This window comes from Tenrec ecaudatus, chromosome 1 (genome assembly GCF_050624435.1).
Source record: "Tenrec ecaudatus isolate mTenEca1 chromosome 1, mTenEca1.hap1, whole genome shotgun sequence".
NCBI classification, from domain to species: domain Eukaryota; kingdom Metazoa; phylum Chordata; class Mammalia; order Afrosoricida; family Tenrecidae; genus Tenrec; species Tenrec ecaudatus.
Window position 1 is genome coordinate 54643604 of NC_134530.1, and position 25338 is coordinate 54668941.

Sequence of the window (25338 nt, forward strand, 5' to 3'; positions counted from 1 at the left end):
AGGTGCGCAGACAAAAATGTGACCACGCACGCTCGCCGGAGCGTTATTCCTAACAGACAGAAAGTACAAACATCCCAAGTCCTCATCAACTGATAAGTGGATATGTAATATGTGGCACAACCCTCTCACGAGAAAAGGCATATGGAACTGGTAACTCGCCAGACAATGAATGGACTTTGAAAAGCTGAAGGAGCCAGTCGGTCCTATGTCACATGGGACCGAGGGAAGAGTCTCGAATAGGCAAATCCACAGAGGGAGAAAGTAGACGTGTGTTTGCCAGGCGCTGGCGAGAGGGGCAGAGAGCAGCGACTCTACTGAGCATGGACCTCCTTTGTGGGGTGATGAAGATGTCCCGGAATTAGACAGGGATGCTGGTTGTGCAACCCTTGACAATACTAAACCTCACCAAACCATACACTTCAAAAGGGCGAAGCTTATAGTGTGTGAATGTTATCGCAACAAAAGAAACCAATAATTAAAACAAAAATCATAAGAGTTGTAAGAGCTCCCCCCAAAAAAGATCTCAAACAAACAAACAAAAAATCAGATTTATTTGTAGGATATGAAGACTCTAAAAAACTGCCCAGGTACAGTGCCTGCCCTCTCGGAGCTTATACTCAGCAGGGAGAGTAAAGATATCAATCACGGTGTCCAAACACACGCAAACCCCCAGAGCACAATGGCCGCTGTGCTCGGTGCTCAGGTGGACTGACCATGATGGTGTTGGCTGGGGTCGGTTTTGCAAGGAAGTGATGCTGTGACAAGACCCAGGCGGGGAAAGACCCCGGGCACAGGACCCCTGGTGGCCAGGAGCTGGGCCAGTAGAGAGGTGGAGAAACAACCCAGGTGTCTAGCCCAGGGGAGCCTGGGAGTGTTACACACACACACACACACACACACACACAATGGGCTTGACTGCTGATAGGCTGGAGAGTCCAGTCTACGCAGATGTGCCCCCGGAGCCCTGGTAGGTAGGACGGTGGGTCACGAGTTGGTTTCTAACCCCACTTTAAGCAGTTCAATCACACTCCACTCCGCGGGAGACAGACGGATGAGGCTTTGTACTCCGGTAAAGAGTTGCACTCTCGGAAACCCAGAGGCAGTTCTACTGTGTCCTGTACGGTCACTGTAAGTTCGCATCACCTCCATGCATTGTGTTTTAGTGGAACCCCCTGCCAAAGAGAGGGCCACTGGAAACCCTATGGAGCTCAGTTTTGTGCGCGCGCGCGCTCTCACACTCACACACACACACACACACACACGTCTCAAGGAGCCAGAATCCACTTGGTCACTGCTGTTTGTTATGTTTTATTAGATTACTGCACAGGGGGAAGGGCTGGGGGCTGCTGTGGCCCACAGGCGGATGCCAACTCTTCAGAGAGCAGCCTAGAGGGGAGGAAGGGGCGCCAAGCCTCCCAGTTGAAGTATCAGATAGCCACATCTGGAAGGAGAGAGGGGGTGGGGGGTTGGGTTCTGGTATGGCTAAGGACACTGACATGGAACCCAAGGATGTGAGGGAGAAACCCAATTCCCTGATGTGTCGCGATGCCTCCTGATGCTCCCAAGAAGGAAATACTGACTAAAATCCAGCCTCACTGCCATGGTAACAGTAACCACTTCTGGCTGCCCCTCCTTCTGACTCTAAGCCAGGTGGGGAAGTCTGCCTAGCAACAACAGTGGGCTCCGGGGGCCAGGGGACAAAGGTGCCTGCAGCCCCTCTCTACCAGAGGCTGGAGATCTCCCTTCCCGTGATTGGCCCAGGCCTGGGTGCCGAGGCCAGTGCCACCACTTGTCCTGCCACTGGGGACTCTCAGCAGCATCCAATATCCGGACGTACCCTCATAGCTGACTGTGCGGTGTGGTGGTTAGCGCCATGGCACAGGGGAGGCCACTGAGGGTCAGAGCCCCTGCCCTTAGTGCCGTCCGTACCCTCTCCGGAGGCGAACCTCTCCAGCAGAGTCACCCCTAAGGCCCCTGGGCCCAGCAAGGAATACCAACCAAACCCACTGCCCTGGTCAATTCCCACCCCCAGAGATCCCGCTTAGGGCACCAGAGCCTGTAAACCAGGGGTTCTCAACCCTCCTCATGCTGCCACCCTTTCATACAGTTCCTCATGTGGTGGGGACGCCCAACCATCACATTATTTTCGTTGCTACTTCATCACTGTCATTCTGCTATTGTTATGAATCAGGCAACCCCTGTGAAAGGGTCGGTCTACCCCAAAGGGGTCGTGACCCACAGGTTGAGGACCGCTGCGGTAAACCTTTATTGGCACGGATGGCCTCGCTTTCCCGGGAGGAGTGGTGGGTGGGCTGCAACTGCTTTGGTTGGCAGCCCAAGGGAACAAATCCACAGTGCCAGGTCTCCGGAGATGGCAGTGGGGTGAAGGGAGAAGGAATGGGGGAGTGGACACCCGCCCCCACCCTTCCCTGGTACACTTCTCTGTGCAGGCATGGCCTGAGAAAGCATCTTGGCAGGGGCCATCTGAGGCCTGTGAGAGCCAGACCTGTCAGAAGGGACTGCTGGAGGGGCCCTGACCTCCATCCAGCCCCTCAGGGGCCAAGGCTGCAGGAAGGACTTCCTTTCAACTTGCCTGCCTCTGAATCTGAATACGTAAGTGTTCGCAACAATGGCCAGTATTTTGTGTGCACCGACTGTGCTTTGTTCCCGGAGCTTTGTGGGGACCATCTCATCTAGCCCCTCACCAGAGGGCTCAGGGTTGAGTCACCACCCACCTTCAACAGAGGGTGCTCCGGGGCGGGGAGGTGGACTCCCCAGCCTGGGATCCCAAGCAGACCCTTCCACCGCAGTCCCAGAAGTAGCTTTTGTCCCCACCCCCAGGCAGGTGGAGGAGATGGAAGGGGAGGGGAAAGAGCTTTGTGGGGGGCAACCCCAATAGTGGAGCTGGCAGTAGCTCTCACTCCCGGGCTCTGGGCCAGAAGGCAGCTGGTGGCAGCCAGGGGAGAAAGAGGTGTGGTGTCTGTGCTCGGAAGCAAGGCTGGCGGGAGGCCCTTCCGGAGGGCGGGCAGCAGGCACGCCCACAGACAACAAGCTCCTTCCGGACCCACTGTGCGTATATTCCGAGACAGGTATTCCCAGGACGGCTTTCATGTTCACCCCAGGAAGACACTCATCCACTGCCATGGAGATTCCCGCTCAGAGTGACACGCTAGGGCAGCAGTTCTCAACCTGTGGGTCGAGACCCCTTTGGGCATCGAACAACCCTTTCACAGGGGTCGCCTAAGACCACTGGAAAACACATATCTCCCATGGTTTTAGGAACCAAGGCCCCGCTCCTCTATCTGTCTCCAGGCGGGGCCGCCCACATGCAGATATGCCCACCTACGAGTACCCAGCGTGAAGACTGTGACTCATGCTGCACGATGCTTCAAGGCAAAATTTCATTTATTTGTAATTAGAAATAAATATTTCACAATATAGAATTACATAGTTTTTGTGATGAATCACTATGCTTTCATGATGTTCAATTTGTAACAATGAAAATACATCCTGCATAGCAGATATTTACATGACGATTCTTAACAGTAGCAAAAGGACAGCTATGAAGTAGCAACAAAAATAATCTTATTGTTGGGGGTCGCCACGTGAGGAATTGTAAGAAAGGGTCGCCGCATTAGGAAGGTTGAGAAGCACTGATCTAACTGAATTATGGATTGTTATAATATCTGTCTGAGTTCCCAATTAAGTGATTAATAGTAAATTTTAAAAATTTACTCCAGGACAGCGCAGAACAGCCCGTGGGATTTCCAAGGCTGGCATCTTGATAGACGGCGATTGCCACGTCATTCTCCTTTCAAATCTCTGACCTTTCGGTGAGCAGCCGGCACTTCAGCCACTGCGCCGCCAGGGGTCCTGCCTGAGGCCACTAAGGATATCGCTAACACCTAACTACAGGCCGGTGAGCTCACTTGCATCGTAGCATGCTTTGCTTCATTTCATCCCCACAGAACCTACCAGGTAGAGCCTGAGGTCAGGGGCACTCTGGACATTGGCAGACGGAAGCACAGGGAAGTGCAGGTCCAAGGTTGCATGGCCAGTCAGGATTTGAACCCAGACCCTCTAGACTCCACAGAGCACATATAAACAGACAGATACTGCTGCCAGGAGAGACCAAACCAAAACCAAGCTCACAGCCATTGAATTAACGGAGTCCATTATTCTGACTCATAGCGAGCCTGTAGGACAGACTAGAGCTACGCCTATGGGTTTCTGAGACAGTAACTCTGTACAGCTGGTGGTTTCAAACTGCTGACCTTGCAGTTAGCAGCCCAACCTATAGCTGTTAAGTCACCGGAGCTCCTTTGCCAGGAAGGACAGTGTGTCTCCATTGACCTGAAGAGAAAAGTGAGTCCTTGTGTGAAGTCTCATAGCTCACAGCAGTGTCTGAGCCCCATCTCCTGGGAAAGGCGCCCCGGCACCTTGTCCATCCCCAAGCTGATGACATCTCAGACAGCCCCAGAACAAAGGTGCATGCTGCTCGGTAACTCCTTGGGGCAGACTCTTGCCCATGGCAGGTCAGAACTGAGCAGAGAGCGCTGGCCGCCTCCGCCCATCTGTGGAGCTCATTTTGGGGCCGGTATTTTTGTCTGGTGACAACCGAAATCACACACCCAACCCTCATTCTCCCCAGCAATGGCACCTGGCTGTTTGGAGGCTGCAGCTCATGAAGGGCCCAGGAGCCAAGCCCACCAGCCTCTGCTAGGTGAGGAGGGAGACAGCCTTTCCTTGGCCTCCCTGGGCCTCAGTGCTCCCATCTGTACAAAGGGCGCCAGTCAGTACCTTTCCTGCGGGGGGCCATCTCCACACACCTGCCCTGGAAGAAGAAGCCTGCACCTGAGGGGCAACAATCTGGGGATGGCGGCTACCCTTGTCCAGCTCGGTTAGCTAAGCACCACGGTGCGGGGCCTCAGGCTTCTTGGGGAATCTCTCACAGAATCTGCTTGGTAGCCCTACATGACAAAAACATGACCGCTGCCGTTTTACAGGTGGAGAAACCAGGCTCAGGAAGGTGGAGTGACATTCTCGAACCCACATTCCTACAGATTACTCACCCCCTCAGTTTCCTCTTCTGCAAAATGGGCTGCGGCCTCACCACCACTCAGAGCAGCTGGGAGCCCAGCACATGCACCAAGCGCTGGGTCACAGCAGGGCCCCAAGTCCCAAGGCCACTGCCTCTCTTACCCCCATGGCTGGGGTGCAGATGAGGCCAGCCTGTCAGGGACATTTGCCACGCAGACTGAGCCCCAGAGGCCTCTCACTTCAATTGAGAACCCCTTTGTCCCTGGGGGCCTGTCTTGGTGATGACAGCTCGTGGCAGCTTGGGGACTGCGGCTCGACTCGCACAGCTCTCCCTGGGTCCTGACCAGCAGACCGGGCAGTGACAGACTGGAGCAGCTGGCCTCACGCCCTGGAGGCAGATCAGGTACCTCGAAGCTTCAGCCACCCCCCAGGCCAGGCCCATCTCTAAGGTGGTGAAGGGGGGGTGGCGCTGAGAGATTGAGGCAAGAGCACAAAGGGGGTCTACACACTTAAAAGTTACAGGCCAAGCTGACAAGCTTGCAGATGGACGACCAGGCTTGGCTTCACATCGCCTTGCCTCCTGGGAACAGCACCATGTGGGGCAAGCCAGCCCTTCTGGATCCTTCCAGAAGCACAGGTCTGAACACCTTAAGACACCTGTCTACCTAAGCAACGCTTCTCCTGCCCCTTCCACAAACTGCCGGCTCCCCTCTATCTTTGGGCTTGGGGGCACACACCCACCCACACCCACACCCACGTGGCCAGACTGCTCTCTGCAGAAGTTACCCTGGCTTGGCACCCTGGGGCCTGGGATTTGAGTGGACTCTAGGTGGAATTCAGTATCTGGAAACCCAAGTTCACATCTGTGTCCACTCTGGAAGCATGGCCAGTGAGTCCTCCCTCTTAGCTCCACTTGGTCAGCCGTGAAGGAGGGCAAAGTTCCTGCCTGGCAGATTCTCGTGATGAGCGAACGCAGTGGTCACTGACAGGGCCTAAGTCTGGCAGAGGCAAGCAGTTCAATCCCCCTCTTCCTGAGAAGCCCTCCCGGTCACACCATGCAGTCCGCAGAGCGCCTTCCACCCCGATTGCTGCGGTCAGTGGTCCTGGGGTTGGCTCTGACTCACGGGGACCCATGTCTCATCGCACAACCGGTGCTGCCCCATCATCCTCATGATCACTGGTAGGTTCAAGTCCACTGTGGTGGCCAGTGTGTATTCTGAGGCCCTTCCAACCTAGGCGGCTAATCTGCCATAAAACATCTGGCAATATCCAGTTGTGATCAGAAACGGTCTTCACTGGCTGATTTTCAGAAGGAGACCATCAAGCCTTTCTTCCTTGTCTCTCGGAATTCGGAAGTACTGCTAAAAACTATTGTGAAGTGAAATGCTGGTGGCCTAGCTTCCAGCACCAGGGGACACACCAGGCACCACCGCTCCACAATCTGACTGACGGTGGTGGTTTTCTGAGACGGACAGACCCCAGAGAGAAGAGAAAGTGAGCTTGCTCCCCACCGCGACAGTAAGGCAGATACTGCCATAAGGGGAGTGGCAAGGATTTTGGGGGCTTCTCAGTGCCTACAGAGGTTATGCTTACCCTAAGCCATAGTCTATGGAGTGAGTGATAGCATTATTAAAAAGTTGGAAAAACTGTGGGAATGATCAACATGTGGCCCCAGGACACGAAGGGTGCTAGCAAACGGCACCTATCGACTTGCTACAGGGTCACCACAAACCTCCATGGACAGTCACTCTCAGTGAGCACAGGACGAGGTGGCCTCCAGCTTTTGCCACATCCCACAGGCTCCCCTCTGGAGCAGGGAGCCCCACCAGGGCCAGGACTTGGCCACGGCCACTGCTGTCGCTCAGTGCCTGCCACAGAGGACGCCCCCGGGGGTCTATACGGCCGGCTAAGTAAAGTATGAAGCTTCGTTATTGTTTGCCTGGGCTTTCGGTCTGCTCGTGGGGTTCACTCCAATACCCCCGCCCCGCCCCAACTGAGTGCTCAACACAGTGCCAGGCTCCAAGGTCTGGGCGGTTTGGGCAGCTTTCCCGACTGCAAGTAGCTCACGGTCTCAGGAGAGGGATTAGATGCGGATATAGGAACAGAATTAATGAAAGCCTGCTTGCTACCTGTCATCATGGCGACATGGGGCGGAGGTGAGGCCTGAGCCCAGAGGCCCTCCGGGGTGTGGCGGGGATGTTCCCAGGAAGACAGGATGGGAGCGCTGGCCGGGAGGAGACAAAAGGAGTACCTGGTGACACTAATGGGCACCTTTAAAGTCTGACCTGGCCATCTGCCTCCCCAAAGTCACATCCTTGAAGATCCTACAGAGCAGTTCTCCTCCCAGCGAGGCCAGGCAGACTCCATGGTAACTAGCAGCAAAGAGATGGACGGAGGCCCTGGCTCGTGCAAATGGTTAACACACACACTCTACCACTAAGTAAAAGGCTGAGGGAGGTGCCAATCCTCTCAGAGGTGCCTCGGAAGAATGGCCTAGTGATCTACAGGGGAAAAAACCAGTTACCAAAAGCCCTAGAAAGCACAGTTCTACTCTAGACACATGGGGTCGCCACCAGTCAGATTCAACTCAGTGGGCAACGGGTGTTTTGGTTCTAAGGAGATCATAAAAGAAAAGTCTTCCAGGGGCAGGGGCAGCAAATGGCATCAAGGCAGAGAGGTGTAAAGGCCTGGTGTGCTCAGATCAATGCAGCTGGAGCTTAGGGACATGAAAGAGCAGGGAGCGGAGGCTGATAAGAAAGCCGAGGTCAGCTTCCGGGTCCCTGGAGTGGAGATCAATAGATCAATAATCTTTAGTGTGTGGCATCAGCATCGCTGCTGGGGATTTGTCAGATCTGCAAATCCTAAATTCCCCCAAGGCCTACTAAATGAGAAACTCTGGGGGAGGCCCAAGCATGTGTGTTTTATAACAAGGGGTTCTGGGGCTCAATGATGTCTGAGAGCCCCTGCTCCCCGAGGAAGGCCCGGAGGAGTCCAGGACCTGCTTTAAACAGCAAGAGGAGAATCAGAATCGCACAGGATTAAGATCCCTGTCTCAGTCCATCCAGAGGTAGTGAGTGGCCCATCTGGGAGGGTTTGAGACCAGATTCCCAGTGGAAAGCTAGTGCGTCCCTGGCCCCTTACCTGCAGCTGGACAGGGTACAATCCATCTTCATTTCTAGCTTCATGTGAGAGGGAAGGAGCCCACTGGGAAGTCAGAGATCCCTGCTGGCCACACAGCCTGTTGCCTGGGTGACCACCTGTCAGCTAGTTACCATGGATGCATGCCCTCAGGTAAGGCAGGGCAGAGAAACCAAGAGCCTGGTCATTCTCAGGGCACCCCATCCCATTCCCAGCTGGAGGCACTACTGACCCACAGCTCCAAGTGGGGCCCACCCAGAGACCACACTAACTTGTCACAGACCCAAGGGCTGGGGGTGGGGGGGCTGTCTCCTTGGTTATGACCTGGGATCCTGTATCCATGGTGACCCTCTCTCAAGAGGCCAAAGACCTTAATCTGCCAGGCCATCAACTTCTTTTGCCCAGGCTGGGTCTGGGGACAGTGACCGGGCCAGCAACACAGGGCGTGAGGAGGAGCAGTCGGACCCAGTGTGCTGCCAGTCAACCAGGAGAGGTCTGTGCCAGGGTCACATTAACCAGCTCCCCAACCGCGAAGCACAGAAGGACTGGGGACCAACCAGGGGCTCACGAGAGACGGGAAAGGCAAGGGGGCAAACTGCACCCTTCAACCTGGTCCTGGATTCTGCAAGGCCTGGATGCCAAGTGTGCATCAACGTGGCACTACCTGGGGCAGGTCGGTCACTTTCGGAGCCTCAGTTTCCTTGTCTGTACATAAGAGATAACCCGAGTGTCTACCTCTTAGGGCGACTGCAAGAACCACAGGAGAGACTGCAACTGAAGCAAGCAGCACCTTCTTGTAGCAGTTGGTCCTCCGGGTCCTGGGGGGCAGTGGGGGAGTGCCCACCCTGAGCCAGCCAGGGCCTCTCTGCACTGGTAGGACAGCAGCACCAGCCCCATAAACTCTGAGTGCTGGAACAGTTATTACTACTAGTCATCATCTGCAAACAGATGGAGTCCTGCCTGGCAAGTCGCTTCCTCCAGGTAATTTACATTTCCCATTGTTGTACTCCTCATTCACTAGTTTGCTCAGCGGGTGCTTTCTTGAGAGCACAGCCATGCTGGGCTTCTTGGCTTTCCTGCATTGTCTGGCCCAGGCCCTGGCAGTGAGCACTCAGCAGGGACGGGACTTGTAACTCACCCACCCTACCTCAGAACGTGCAAAGCTTGAATGCCCCCAGAGACAAGCCGCTTAGTCCCCACCAAGGCTGGCTGAGTGTCCTGATCTCCAGGGATACTCCACCGGAGAAGAGCGGGCACCAAATGGGCAGTGGCACTAGCTGCGACTGCAGGGAACTCCCAGGGTAACCCCCACCCCCACCCCATACCCTAACAGCCAGCCCCTCTTCCCTCCCGCCAGGAGCAGATAATAGGAGTGGTTCTAATTATGTTCTAATTGCTTTCTTCCAGGCAGTTTCTCTGGAGCCAAGGAGTTCAGAGTTCATGAATAAATGAAGAGGGAGGAAGCGGGTAGGGACGTTTATTGATCCACAAATCTCTACATGCCAGTGTCTGCCCCACAAATGCTTGGGCATGCAGCTGCGTGCAGTTTGGAACATATACACACACGAACACACATGCCACAGCCTCAAACCTCTCTCTCCAGAGGATTCTCACTGCCATTGAGTGATGCCAACTCAGAGATCCTATAGGATGGGGTAGAACTGCTCCTGTGGGTTTGCGAGACTAAATGTTTACGGGACTAGAGAGCCTCATCTTTCTCCCTCCGAGCAGCTGGTGGTTTCGAACTGCTGACCTTGTGGTTAGCAGCCCTATGCATAATTGCTACGCCACCGGGATTCCATTCCAGAGGACTAATGGGGTGTAAAAAAAGAGAAATAAACTGTCTTTGGGTTCAGACGCCTCCCCTGACTTGCACTGTGGCCATGGCAAAATCAGAGGCCCTTTCTGGGTCTGTTTCCCCACTTACATAACTGATGCCAGCTCCCACTCCAAGAACCACCTTTGTAGCACGTCCTCTGAAGGAGACATCTACACAGAACCTTGAGCTAGAACTCTAGACAGAGCACTGGCTCCTGGTTGTCCCCTGCTTTCAGATGTCTGAGAGAAACTGGTCCCATGGCTGGTGGCTCCAGGGACTGGGAGACCTGGTAGGGAAGCCCAGGGGCTCTGGGCCCAGAGATATGCCCTGCTACTCCCCAGATGTGAAGCCCTGGGGAAGGCACTTAGGCTTCTGAGCCTCAGTCACTTAGTCTCATAAGTGGGAAAAACAGATGGTGTGTTTTGATGGCTCACCCAGGGTACAGGATGGCCTTTTCTGAATGCCTGGCACAGAGTAGGCACTTGGTAAGTAGTGGCTGTTATGGAGCACCCCATGGCACTGGTGGGTAAGAGTCAGACTACTAACTTCAAGATCAAGGGTTCAAACCCACCAGCCACTCTCTTTGGGAGCAAGGTGCCCCGCCCCTGTCTATGCTGGTAGAGAGTTGCAGCCTGGGAAACAGGGTTGCTGTGGGTCAGAAGCGACTCGGTGGTGGTGGGTTTCTGGTTCTGGATGGTGCAGATGATCAACATGCTGAGCTGCTTGCTACCTGAAAGGTCACCACTTTGAGACCGCCCGTGGGCACCTTAGAAGAAAGGCCCGGTGATCGCCTTCCCAAAGATCACGGTCATTCAAAGCCAGGGGAGCACGGTTCTAATTCATGGCAACTGTTGTGGTGTGAAGCTGCTCTTGTTAGTATTTCCAACATCCCGAGCGAGGCGCAGAGTGCTGCCTTCATTCCTGAGAGAGCCCCCACCCCCCTCCCGGGTAGCGGACCTGCGGTGATCGGCGGTACAGAGCAGCATGTGAACCCAGACTGCCTGACTTGGGAGGGAGCCTCCTGACCAGTCATGTTCCTCCACAGTCTGATCCGTGTGTGGCCCAGGACTGGCACACAGCAAAAAGCAGAAATAAACTCACTGCCATAGAGTCAATGCTGACTCACAGCGACCCTACAGGATGGAGTAGAACTGTGGGTTTCTGAGACTAATTCTTTTGTTTTACCCTGCTGTTTATTATAGTAAAATTACACATAACTTATTTCATCCAGAATGCAGTCCTCCCAAAAGCACATCCAAAAATCATCACTGCCATTGGGTCATGTCCTTTTCAACGTCAGCGTAACACAGGAGGACCGAGCAGCACTGCCCATATAGGTCTGTGAGGCTGTAAATCTTTTTAGATCATTTTATTGGGGGCTCTTACACTTTTCACAATCCATCCATCCATTGTGTCAAGCACATTTGTTGCCATGGTCATTCTCAAAACATCTGCTTTCTACTTGAACCCTTGGTATCAACGCCTTATTTTTCCTGTCCCTCATGAACCCTTGACAATTTATGATTATTCTTTTGTCATGTCTTACATTGTCCGACGTCTCCCTTCACCCACTTTTCTATTGTCCATCCCCCAAGGGGGGGTTATATGTAGATCCTGTAACCAGTTCTCCCTTTCTACCCCACCCTCCCAGTATTACCACTCACACCACTGGTCCTGAAGGGATCATCTGCCCTGGATTCCCTGTGTTTGCAGTTCCTATCTGTACCACTGTACATCCTCTGGTCTAGCCAGATTTGTAAGATAGAATTGGGATCATGATAGTGGGTGGGGAGGAAGCATTCATGAACTAGAGGAAAGTTGTATGTTTCATCATTGCTACACTGCATCCTGCCTGGCCCGTCTCCTCCCTGAGACCCTTCTGTAAGGGGCCGAGACTAACTCTTTCGGGGAGTAGAAAACCCCGTCTTTCTCCCTTGGAGCAACTGGTGGTTTTAAACTGCTGACCTTGCACTTTGCAGCCCTACTCACAACCACTAGGCCACCAGGGCTGCTCACAGTAGGTCTCCATAAATGCCTTTCTTGAGCAAAGCACGAGGGTAAGACGAGGCCCCGCTGGCGGACGGACTGGACTGATTTCCTGTAGGTGCTGGGCCTAAGGGACTGCAGGGCTACGTGCCTTCTCAGTGGCTAGGCCAGACGGCCTCCTGCGATGGGGAAGCAGGAATGGAGAGCCTTGGTACAAGCTCATTTTTATCCCTTTCTTTCTACAGAGAAACCTAAGTGAAGACTCCTGGCTGTTGGCATCGGCCACACCCTGTTCTGCTACTCACTACCTGGCTATGGGCCTTGGGGCGAGTGGCCTCAGCTCTTTGAGCTCAGAGTCGCACCTGGGAAACGGGGTTAATAATTAGGGCAGTTTCAAGGCTAATCAGAGACGGTGTATGGGGCGCCATCTGGCACAGAGATTCAGGGTGGATCTTGGAATCAGACTGGGTTAAGTACCCCAGCACTGCCCCTGCCTGATAGAAGTGCTCTAGCCTCAGAGTCTGAGAAAGTGGGGATTCTGTAAAATAGATACGATGACTGTACCTATCAGCCAAGGGGGGGACTGAGGGTGAGCGAATGGCATGAGGCATGTCGAATATGCCCCATACATCTCTACAAGACTACACCAGGCCTAGAGACCCTGCAGGTCATTTATATGTAGGGAAATAGTGCCCCAGAGATGGGCTGGGACTTGCCCAAGGTAGCAGAGCTGGTTCACAGCACAGCCAGGCTTACCTGGGAGCCGAGTGTATGCAGAGCCCCCGCTCGGGATCTCAGCTTCCCTGGAAGAATGAGATGCTTAAATGGCTGACCACAAGCCCACCCACAACACCGCTGTCCACCTGCTCGTGGCTTGAGGACTCTCCCCCTCCCCATCCTCCCTAGTTGCTTCAAGGCTGGCCTGAACCTGTGGAGCTTCCAGCAGGGCGGTGTCAGAGGGCAGGGAGAGCTGACTTGCCTCGCTGGCCTGCCTGGATGGGCCCTCCACACCAGGGCTGGATACAGAGGCCTCAGAGACAATCCCGGGCCAGGGACTGGAACATCATTTGTCAGTCCTGCACGGTGGTGGCGGGCTTGTCTCCATGGCAACAGTGCAGTGTGAAGGCATCCTGGCATCATTAGGGAGTGCGCTGAGTAGTATAAACAGAGGCTGCAGTAGATTACACGCCTATTATGAGCAGTCTCGGGCTCTGAGCACTGGTAATTATGCCTAATTGTGCATTTAATTGTGTAATTGAAAACCCACATCTCTGGTTCAGGTTGGGGCTGCAGAACCCCACCACTGCCACCACCCCCAAGTAAAATCCCAGAGCCACCTTCTCTTCTAGGGCAAGGGGTGATCAAAGCAGGCAAGGGGGTAAAATGCCAACAGACCCCTTGGCCCGCCACATTTTGTGTCAGGAGTCAGCCAGGCTCTGTGGGGTGGGGTGGGGTTGAGAGAGACCACAGATCATGGGCTATTGGCTCTGGAAGGGCTGTCCACCACTTCTTCCTTGGGCGGGGAGGAGAGTGAGGCCAGAGGCCAGGAGTCTGCCAAGGGCATGCAGCATTTCAGGAGCTGGGCTTGGCATGGGTTCTGAAGGCAGCCAGACTGGGGTCCAAACCATGGTTCTGCTGCCTACCAGTCATCTGACTGACCCTTGAGTGGGTGTGTTCCTCAGTTTCCTCATATATAGAATGGAGATAAAAATAGCAGCTCCCAGGCTCAAACAGGCTATTTTCATTTTTCATAGTAGAGTTCTCTCTGTTGACACTCTTCCCAGGGCCCAGCGCCAGCATCTTGTGGCTCCTGCAAACTGAGGCCAGTATTAAACCTTCACATGGCCAAGGGCTCTTGCCGCCTACGCACAGCTTCCTATTGTGACGACCAGCCCTACCCTACATAGAACTCCTCAGACCCGGGCAGAGACTAGAGAGGACAGGGCAGCGAGTGGGTGCCATCACCTGGGGGCTGAGGGCCCACTGCCGGGGCTTCATAACTCAGATGCACGGGTGGGGGTTGATGGGCGCCCTCGTGTCTACCCTGACTCAAAGTGACCCAGCAGGATGGACTAGGACTGTCTCAGAGGGGTTCCTAGGTGGTCATTTTTACAGGAGTCCTGATGGCACAACAGTTAAAGCACTCAGTTGCTAACTGGAAGGTCAGCAGTTCCAACCCACCAGCCGCTCTGCAGGAGAACGATGTCAGTCTGCCTGCACGGAGGTGACAGCCTCGGAAACCGTGTGGGGCAGCTCCACTCTGCCCGGCAGGTTCGCCAAGGGAAGCCCCTTTACAGGGGCAGGGCGCCAGGGTCCGAGCTACTGACTATTCATTCGCAGCTGAGCACTCAACAAGAAGCCACCAGGACTCCTTGTGGGCGAACTAAGACAACGACAAAACGCACTGCCACGGAGTCCATGCTGTCTCAAGGCGACCCCCTGTGGGTTTCTGAGGCTGGAACTGGTGCAGGGAGTACAAACGCCAGTCTTTTTCCCAAGGAGCTGCTGGTGGTTTCGAACTGTCCACTGTGCGGCTCGCAGCCTGACGTGTAACCAACACCACCGGGCTCCATTTGGGTACCTGGTGGCCATTCTTAATCCCTTCCCATGCGAAACCAAACTCACTGCCGTCGAGTCAATGCTGACCCACAGCAACCCTAGAGGACAGAGCAGAGTTGCCTGCCCTGTGGGCTTCAGAGGCTGTCGATATTTACAGGCACAAAGAGCCTCATGTGGCCCCTTTGGCGCAGCTGATGGGCTCGAACTACTGACCTTGCCACTAGTAGGGCAACTCAGAGGCACTCCACTACCAAGACTCCTCTCTGTCTTACACCTCAAGAGTATCTGGTCTTTGTGGAGTTTAAGACACTCACCTATAATGGTTAGGGGTTCATGACGGATGAGAGAGAACCTCTTGGGTCTGAATACCAAAGAAGCCATGTGGGCACCTGGGATGGAGCTGGTGTGTGGCTGTCAGGCAGATGGAGAAAAGCAATCACCTGAGGCTCCGACAGCGTGACGGTGGGGTGGAGGGCCCGAGCAGGCCCTCAGAGACAGGGCTCTCCTGTCCTCAGAACCTCTGACCGCGCAGACACGGCTGCCCCAGCAACTCGGATCTCTGCCAAGGAGGAAAGGAGGCCTTTGCTGACTCAGAGCTGGGAAGGGCTTTGGAGAATGTGAGTCCTACTCTCTCCCTTCACAGAGGGTCACAGGAGCCCCGAGAAAGCCAAGTCTTCCTGTCAAACTCACTCTGGTTTTTTTAAGTAATTTTATTGGTGGCTCATACAACTCATCACAATCCATCCATCCATCCATTGTGTCAAGCACATTGTACATTTGTTGCCATCATCATTCTCAAAGCATTTGCTTTCTACTTGAGCCCTTGATATCAGCTCATTTTCACCCTCCCTCCCCGCTCCCCTCTCCTTCATGAACCCTTGATAATTGACAAATTATTATTTTGTCATATCTTACACTGTCCGACGTTTCCCTTCACCCACTTTTCTGTTGTCCATCCCCCAGGGAGGAGGTTATATGTAGATCCTTGTAATCGGTTCCCCCTTTCTACTCCACCTTCCCAGAATCGCCATTTTCAGCATTGGTCCTAAAGGGATCACCTGTCCTGGACTCCCTGTGTTTCCAGTTGCTATCTGTACCAGTGTACATCCTCTGGTCTAGCCAGATTTGTAAGGTAGAATTGGGATCATAAGGTAGAATTGGGATCATGATAGAGGAAAGTTGTATGTTTCATCGTTGTTACCCTGCACCTTGATTGGCTCATCTCCTTCCCACAACCCTTCTGTAAGGGGGTGTCCAGTTGCCTACAGACGGGCTTTGGGTTTCCCAAATCCCCTCTTAAGCCAGGTCCCATCCTTAGAGTCTAACACAGCATTACACTGGCATAGTCCCAGCCACCTCCACTTGACAGAGGGCAGAGCCGAGGGCAGAGGCTCGAGCAAAGGCCCCACAGAAGCATCAGGATCAGTGCTACAACCCGGGCTCGGGAAAGAGGCAAGCCCATCTCCTGTCTCATTTCCTAAGCATATGGGAAGGGAGAGGATTTGAACCCTGTGTCAGCTCCTCCGTGGCACATTTTATCTCAGAGGAGCGCCAACCACGCTCTGAGACAGGCTGTCCTGGTCTTGAGTTTAGGGATGAGCGAGTGAGTGGATACTCAGAGAGGCTCAGCATCTTGCCCAAGGTCACCCAGCTACGAAGTGGCAGGAGTGGAATTCCAACCCCCGTCTGATTCCAAAGCCCAAGCTCTCCCCACGCCACCTCCCTGGCTCTTGATGTACCAGCTGCTGAGCAAGGCAGCAAGGACCCCTAGTGGTGCAGGGGCCTAAGTACAGGGCAGCAAACAGAAAGTCCAGCAGTGCAAGCCCACCACCGTGAACAGGGCGCACCCAGACACAAACTCACTGCCGTTGAGTCTATTCTGACCCAGGGCGACCCTATGCTAACAGAGCTCCTGGGGGGGGGGGGGGGCGGGCGCTGAAGGAGTCTGTTAAAACCTCTGATCACAGATCAGACTTTGCTTGCTTTACCACCTCTCTCCCTGTCCCTCTTCAGGGCAGTGCGGGGACACTGGGTCTGGAATCCTGACCTGGAGTTTTTAAAACCAAGTCTTGTCTTCTCGCCACCCGCCTCCTCACCAGCCAACCAGGGGGCAGATTCTCATGATCAGAGTAGACCCAGGTTTCAAAGCCTAAGCCTTTCTCCTGGTCGCTCAACCGAGTGCCCTGTTTGCTCGGTTACGGTCACTTCACTCCTCTGAGCCTCCGTCTGTCCTTCTAGAAATGGGTGGAGGACCAGGACCGTCTCACAGGGTTGTTATGAAAGTGGGTTCATCCTCGGTACAGGCTATTTCTTCCCTGGGGAATGTTTCCCTCACCTAACTCATGACTCCCTTATGTGGTTAGGGTGGGAAGAGACAACCAGGGGCGGGGGTGGGTGTTTGAGCAGGCGGCTTGGATGATCTGCTATCCACTAAGAAACCCCTTGTAACTCGTGCTAGACTGATTCCTCCACCGTCCCTTCACCCAGTACCTTGAAGTCCTCTGAGGGGACCAACGCAGCATGCCTGGCAGAGCCACACCGAGTCCTCGATCTGGGTTTGAATCTCATTCAGCATCTACTACAGATGTGGGCACGGATAAGTGAGACAGTGACAAGAGAGGGAGAGTTTGTGAAAATGCCTAACATGGTGCCTGAGGAGCCCCTAGTGGGAGAGTGGTTACACACTGGGCTGCAATGCACAAGATCAGCAATTCAAAACCACCAGCTGCTCCAAGGGAGAAAGATGGGCTTTCTACTCCCATAGAATGGCAGTATCAGACACCCACGGGAGGGCAGTTCTACCCTGCCCTATATGGTCACTATGAGCTGGACTCGACTCGATGGTAGTGACTGAATGCAATATAGTGCCTGGGCTGCTAACTTCAAGGTCAGAGATTCAAATCCACTCCAAAAATCCAGCCGTTCTTCGGGAGAAAGAGCAGGCAGTCTGTTCTGGGAAAGATTTACAGTCTCTGAAACCCGACACAGGGAGACTCTGAGTCAGACTAACTCAGTGGTAGAGGGGTTAAATTAGTATGATTAACATGACTCATCAGGGCCCCAAATCCTCACGGCTGGTATTAAGTAACATGATGAATGGAGGAAAGGTTGACGTTGCCAAGCAATCTGTCTTGCTTGGATCCACAATCAGTGCTCATGGAAGCAGCAATCAAGACATCGAAAGACGAGTTGCAGTAGGTCAACCTGCTGCACAAGATCTTTTTATAGAGGACTGAAGCACAAGGATGTTACTTTGGGGACTGAGGTGGACCTGACCCAGGCCATGGTATTTTCCATTGCCTCATATGCATGTGAAAATTGGATGTTGAATAAAGAACTCCAAAGAAGAATGAATGGATTTGAATTACAGTGCTGGGGAAAAATATTGAAAGTACCCTGGACTGCTAAAAAGACCAACAAATCTATTTTGGAAGAAGAATGGCCAGAGTGTTCCTTAGAGGCAAGGCTGACAAGGCTTTTGTCTTGCATACTTCAGACATATTGTCAGGAGAGTCCCCGGGGAAGAATATCATGTTTGATAAACTGGAAGTGCAGCAAAAAAGAGGAAGGGCCTCAACGAGATGGATTGGCACCGTTGCCCCAACAATGGGCCAAGGCCTAGGAACAATCATGAAGATGGCGAGGACAGAGCAGTGTTTCCTTGTGTTGTGCACAAGGTCCCTATGGGTTGGAGGCAACTCGATGGCACCTAACCCTAGATAAAGAACTAAGGCTCTAAATGTTTATGGGAACGAACCCAATCACTAAACTCTTTAATCCAGGCAGCGGGACAGCCTAAAGTGACTTGTCCAAGTCTCAAGGAAAATAATCCCAGCTAGTCATCCAATGGCTGAAAAGGACACTGTGTGGGGTTAAGTAGACCCCCAAACTCCCAGAAAACAAAAAACCTCACTCTGATTGAGTTGCTGCCAACTCATAGTGACCCTATAGGACAGAGCAGAACTGCCCCTACAGGTTCCCGAGACTGTAACTCTTTACGGGAGCAGGAAGCTTCCTCTTCCTCTCATGGAGCAGCCAGTGGATTCGAACAGCTGACCTTGTGTGGTTAGTGGCCTAATGCCTAACCCACTAGGCCACCAGGCTCTTTGGCTAACGTAGAGGGCCAATGAGAATGAGAAAAAGCCCACAATGAGAAGGGCTGACCCAACAGCTGCCACAATGGCCCCAAGCAGACCAGGGATCACAAGATGGTGCAAGAACAGGCACAAGATGGTGCAAGAACAGGCACTGCTACCTACACACACACACACACACACACACACACACACACACACACACACACTGCTACCTACACACACACACACACACACACACACACACACACACACACACACAGAGTAATTGACAACAGCCAGAGATCCTCCCCTGGGCCGGATGAGGTGCTCAGCCTGGTGGTCTGCCCAGAAGTCACTGGACCCCAAAGTGCTGAGTTGGTGTTCTGACTTCCTCAGAGAAGACTGGGGGGGCTCCCAGAGGGCAGGGATTGGTTTGTTTGTTGTTGGTTTTTTTTTGAAAGTCATAGAGCAAGGCAACCACATCTGTCTGATCCAAGATGGTGCTCCTCACCGCAGTGCCAGCTCTCTGAGCAGCTGCCACCTACAGGGGGCTGCTGTCAAAACAGTAACTTCAAGTACTACTTTGCAAAGAGTCCTCCTGCGACCACCACTTCTACAGACCCTCTTCTCCACTCCCCTCCACCTTGCTCTGCTACCTCTGAAGGGCTCTGGGGGTATGCTTTGCCTCACTCTGTTCACTCACCAAAGGCACGCATCACCCCATTCCATGCTATCTAAGGCGGCGGGGAGGTTAAAAAGGGCTCTGTGCCCTGGCCAGTGTCTGAAGGGCCCGAGACAGACACTTACAACCAGCGTGGCCCGTGGACCTCAGCCCCCAATCAGTGTGAGGAGCTGGCAGCTGCAGCTGCCTGGGCGCACAGGCCCCCACCCAGAGCTGTCTCCCTCCAGCCCTCACCGTAGCTATCGCTAATAACGACATCAATCAGGTTGACCACGTTTCACACCATTACTCGCAGCTCAGCAGGAAGCCAGATCCCCCGCCCCCTCACCCACTACCTTCCAGAAAGCAAGCTTTCCAGAAGGGAAGAGACAGAAGCCAGTGTTTGCTGAGTGACTGCTCCATGCTCTGCACTGGCTGCAGACAGCCAGGCACTTCGGTGAGGTCCGGATGACACTCCCGTCTTCCACAGAGGAAGAGGCGGGTCCTGAGGGCGGCAAGCATGTGATCCAAGGTCACACAGAACTGGGACAGGAGCCAGCTGGCCAGCGATGTGTCACTGAGCCCTCAGCGGGCTTGCAGTGCCAGGCCCGTGCGGGATCCTGTTGAAACCTGGGAGGAAATGAGGAACCTGCGGCTGGGCGTGGGGTACAGAGCTGCTGCATGAGGTTACACTCACCGGTGAGTGGTGACCGGAGGAGGTGCAGGGGAGGGAGGGGTGGCTCAGGGCAGACCCCCTGGTTCTGTCACTGACTAGCTCGGTGACTTCTCACCTCCCTGCGCCTCAGTTTCCTCATCTGAAAAAGGGGATCATGAAAGCACGAGCACTCTACATATGTAAGCTCATTTGGTTAAATGAGGTGATGCCTATAAAGTGCTGAGCCCAGGACTCCAGCAACAGAGTGATGATGACGACGAAGATGAAATGGATGATAATTCCCAGGGGGTAAAGCCGGGTTCGTGAATTTACAGGAAGAACGGAGTGGCCAAGTGGTTTCAGGAAGGGAAGACTCGGGCAGGGAGGGGAAAGGGAATTCCAGGATGAATCGGGTGAATAATGTCACAAGATGATGCACCAAGGAGTACTCGGAGAGCAAAGGACCCAATTAGTCCAACAGGATGGAAGGGGCCCAGAGTGCACTGGAACCTCCATGCCAGCCCCACACTCTCCCAGGGTCCTAGGAGGGCAAGGGGCCAGGGCGTTGGAGAAATGAAAAGCTGAGGTCCAGCCCGGGGAAGGGTCCCCAGGTGGTACCCACAGTTTGATGAGCTGTTCACTGACAGGTAGGCTGTTCGGAATTCTGCTTCCAAAAAAACTTATGCGAATCATTCTTCTTTGTAACACATGAGGTCTCCATGAGTCTAAAGCAATTTGATGGCTACGGGGTTTTGTGCAGTTTACGCTGGGGAGGAGACTTGCCCAGGTTCCCAGGAGTCAGTGTCAGAACTGGGCTTGCATCCAGGCCTGCCGCCTCTCAGTTCGGTGGCCAGCTAACTACCTGCTGCTTCCCACAAAGGAAGGTGCAGGGACACCTGGATATGCCTGGGCTGTGCTTTCGGGAAAGCCCTGTGTGCCATCAAAACATGACAATGACAGTAAAAAGCAAGGGTTTCCTGGGCACCCACCCTGTGCCAGCCACAGGGCTCTGCACACTGCATTTCATCCTCACAACACCCTCGGTGTTTCTCATTGTGGTTTGGGGAGAGTTGAGTGAATTAGTTTTCCATTCAACAATTTACAAGGTTTGCTTCGTGGCATTCACTGCATCCTAGCAATGCAATAGTTTGCCTTCCTTCCTGCCTCTTCGTGCCTTGAGCTTTGTTTTTGGACGAATGATGCCCTTTTGGTCTGTTTGGTGGATGACTCAGGAGGATGATCCAGAAGAGAATACTACGCGCTCTATAGGCCTGTCTGTTGTTTGACTGCAAGATGGTCCCGTGGGGTTGGGGTCAGTTCCAGATTTGAGAGGTGTCTAAGGGCCACAGTCTTGGGTGGGGGTTACACCAGTCTCTATTGCACCAGTAGTATTTTTAAAATTAATTTGAAATTTCTTCTAATAGTCTCCGAGTCTGTGCAGGACCTTCCATGATCTCAATTAGAGCAGTAGATGGTAGAAGCGGGGCACCATCTACGTCTCCTGGTCTCAGGGCAGGGCAGGCTGTGGTTCCTGTGGGCCATTTGTCCTTCTGACTAATTATTTCCTGAGTCTTTGATTTTCGCTCTCCTTTCCTCCCATGGGGGAACTGAGATACTGTTTTGAAAAGTGGTGGGTACTCCCTAACAGACAGCGAGACTGGTTTGCGCAGCTCGTGTTGGAGCCAGGACTCAAACCTAGGTCGGTCCTGTCAGATTCCAGAGGTCTAGCTACTTAGTATTCCTACTCTCCTCTTGTCCACCTGAGTGACAAAAGCCCAGCTGCCTCTCCAACCCCCCAACTCGCCCCCTATCACAGCCTCGCCTCCTCTTCCCACACAAAACAAGCCTATCCAACGACAAACCATTGTTTGGAATCGGCCTGTTTGATTGTCATGATTAAACTCCATTGGATAAAGAAAAATGACACAGTTCTTCCTCTTACGCGTTCGGCTAGAATCATTCAACAGCCTCTTCCTTCTCCAGTCTCTCGATGTTGGAAGAGCAAACCTGCCTAGGCTCCCCCGTCACCTGGGGCTGGAGATGAGTTCCAGCATCCCGGTCTCACTTTACACTTACAGAAGCTGCCAGGCAGCAGGGGCTCTTGGGAGTTAGTAACACCTGGAGGGGCCTGCTCCACAATCAGCCCGAGCTGTAAAACCCTGGGCAAGTTACTTCACCTCACCTAGAAAATGCCAACACGAATAATAGCTTTATCCACCACTACCACTTCCGGGTGACATGTCGATTCCAACCCACGGTGACCCTATGGAGCAGGGTCGGAGCGTCCCGGTGGGTTTCCAGGGTGTCATTAAAGCCCGTCTTTCTCCCATAGAGTGGCTGGTGTTTTGGAAGGCTGACCTTGTGGTTAACAGCCCAATGGGGAACCCATTACGCCAGCAGGGCTCCTGGTAAGAGCTCTATAGGATTATTACAAAGCCCCTGGGTGATCCAAAAGGCTGGCGCCCAGCTGCTAACCAAAGAGTTGATAGTTCAAATTCACACCGCGACACCATGGAAAATAGCCTGGCAATTTGCTTCTGTCAAGATTATAGCCAAGAAAGCCTGGTGGAACGCAGTTCTACTGTGTAACACGAGGTCGCCAGGAGTTGGAATGGACCAAAAACACAAAATAAAACCCAGTAATGAGGCTTCAATGAGTTCACACACACAGAAGCACTGACCCAAACTCCTGGAACCACTGTGTGCTCACCGAGGCTAACCCGGGACTCATCAACAGAGAGGGGGCAAGGGGAGAAGGGCGGAGCATAAGGGGGAGGAGCCTTAGCTTATCTCCTGCTGTTTGATGATTTACTGATTTATTCACTTCTAACCATGCGCGTATCTTACTTTACTGATAAATAGAAAAATGAACCAAACCAGTCGACAAATGAAAAGACACTGAAAAAGAATGCGTCAGAGATCCTCGGGACGACTTCAACACAGCTTGGGATTTGATGTGATCAAAGAAGGACGATCCGACTAGGAAGCAGGAGTTGCCGAACACCCCGTTCAGTCTTTTATTCTACAGCTGTTCATGGAGGGCCAGGCACTGGTCCAGAGGCCGGGGATTTCACAAAGAGCAAAACCAACACTTTTTGCCCTTCTGGGGTTTCAGCCCTACCTGGTCGTAATTACTCCCCTCTACAAGTCTTGGGGACAAGCAACGGGCAGAGAGGCAGCCTGAGGGGGCCCAGCCAGAGGCGTCAGTTTCCCAGTATCCAGAGCTGGGGCAGAGCTGCATCCCCCAGGGCCCGTGGAGGGCAGGTCTGGGGGCGGCAAGTTTGGCACGGGGTCCCCCAAGAGGCCAGAAGCAAGATGAACGAAACGTGGTGCACATCAGCCTGAAAGCTGTCTCCTCCGCCATCCCACATGTACCTGGCCAGAACGGAGGCTGAGTTCAGCCCATGGAGGTCCCCACACTGCTTCTAAGCCCCTACTTGGTGGGCGTCAGAAACAGGGTGGGTAGGAGAGCAGGGGTTTCCCCTTAACTTCCCTCCAGGGGGCCTAACCAGAGGGGCAGAGCTGGTGCCCCTCAGTCCCAGATTCACTCCACTGGCCTCCCTGAGGCAAGGTCCCGAGTTCCCTCAGCTGGGCGTGGGTCACCGGGTGCTCCAGTCCATCCCAGGCCACTCAAGCGTGCCCGCCCCCATCAGAGCCAGCGGGCTGAGGAGCTGGTCAGCCCGATGGAGCCCCCAAGGCTCTCATGACCATAGCCAAAGCAGAGCGGGGTCCCCGTGCCGTCAGGGTTATGACCTGGCAGCTCCAATGCCCCCTTTCAGGGGCGGTGGCTCTCCACCCCCAGGCCTGCGGAGTCAGGAGGGGGAAGGAAGTGGGGTCGGCACAAAGGAGGCACGGATGGAGGCTCTGAAGTCTCATAGTCCAAGACACAGATGGCGAGGGATCGGAAAGGACCAGAGATCCGGGGACTCGCGCCGAGCCCAACCCGGCCGAGGGACTCACCCTTGGGGCGGAACACTCACACGGGGGCGGGGACGACCCAGGCAAGGGGCGATCTGGAGGGAAACAGACGGAAGGGACCTGGGCAGAACCACCGGCCAGCCTCGGACACACCCCCGCCCCAGCGCGCGTCCCCGACCAGGGCCGCTGATCCCACGCGGCGGACTGACGCGCCGAGCCCGTGGAGCCGGGCGGGCCGCCGGCGCGCGCAGCGGACGCACTCCGGGACCCGGGAGCCGTGGACAGCGCGGCGAGAAGCGCACACAAAGAGACAGCCCGGCCAGCAGGAGCAGGCTCCGCCCGTCCGCTCGGTGACTCCCGAGCAGCCCCCAGCCGGCGCTCGCCCCCGACACACACCCACGGAGCCCCCTGCCCGGCCGCACGCCCCGGGACCCCGCCCCGCCGCGCCCCACCCGGCCCCGGCCGCCCGGCGCTCACCAGCTGCAGGCAGCAGAAGGCGACCAGCGTGCAGCGCCCGCTGCACTTGCCCATGGCTCCGGGGACCGCGCGGGCCGCCCGCCCCTCTAGCTCGGCGGCCGCCGCCGGGTCCGCGCCGCGCGGGCTCCGCGTCTCCCGCTGGGCGCCCCGGGCGGCGGCGGCGGGGCCGGGCGCTTAGGGCCCGGGCAGGGCGCGCCGGGTCCTCAGGGCGGGGGCCGGCCGGCCGCGCGGCGAGTCCATGGTCCGTGCGCCCGCGCTCAGGCTCCGCCGCGCCCGCCTCCTTTGTCTGGCCGGCCGGCCGCCAGGCGCGCTTCCTGCCCCGGGGCGGCTGGCGGGCGGGGAGCGCGGGGCGCAGGCACCGGGCGCAGCGCAGCGCAGCACTGCCCAGCTGGGGCGGCCGCCGGGCGCTCGGCCGCCAAGGCTTCCCGGCCCACCACGTGGCTCCGCGCCGCCGCCACCTAAAGAGAGGGCGGGCGGGGCGGGGCGGCGGAGGGGAGGGGAGGGGGCGAGGAAGGGGCGGAGGCGCGGGGAGCCGCTCGGGGCGCAGGGGGAAGAGTGCGGGCCGGGCGTCAAAGCTGGACGCGGCTGCTTACTGGCTGTGTGACCCTGGGCCGATCACATCCCTTCTCTGAGCGTCAGATTTCTGACTAACGAAGTAGGGAGAACATTGACCCTGTCGGCGTTGAGGCGACGCTGCGCTGTGGCCCCGTGAACAAAGCATTTGGCCCTGCCCCTGGCGTCGGGAGGCTTCAGGAGCGCTCCTCTCGACACGCACGGGCTTCCAACCTCGGCTTGCACCCCTGCCCCGCGATCCGCGTCTCATTGGAGCCTCTCTCCCCTTCCCGCTGGCCACGTTTCTTTCCCTGCCTCGCACGCGCTCCGGGGGAACCTGGGGGCTGGAGATGAGCCCCCACGGAGCTTCCTGGCCCAGGACAAAGACAGGTCCCCAAGGGCACACTAGTAGGAAAAGTGGAGGTGGAGGTGGAGGTCTGCTCAGGGGGTTGGAGTC

At 55.1% G+C, this 25338-nt stretch overlaps 1 protein-coding gene across 1 annotated transcript in view; it reads right to left on the reverse strand.

The window, feature by feature from the left end:
- The window catches only part of NKAIN1 (sodium/potassium transporting ATPase interacting 1), a 54607-nt gene extending 29880 nt beyond the window's left edge, over window positions 1-24727 (reverse strand). The window contains exon 1 of the mRNA XM_075553315.1: window positions 24330-24727. Coding sequence (XP_075409430.1) covers window positions 24330-24383 — 54 coding nt within the window. The 5' untranslated portion in view covers window positions 24384-24727. The remainder of the gene's footprint in view (window positions 1-24329) is intronic.
- Between the last annotated feature and the right edge of the window lie 611 nt (window positions 24728-25338).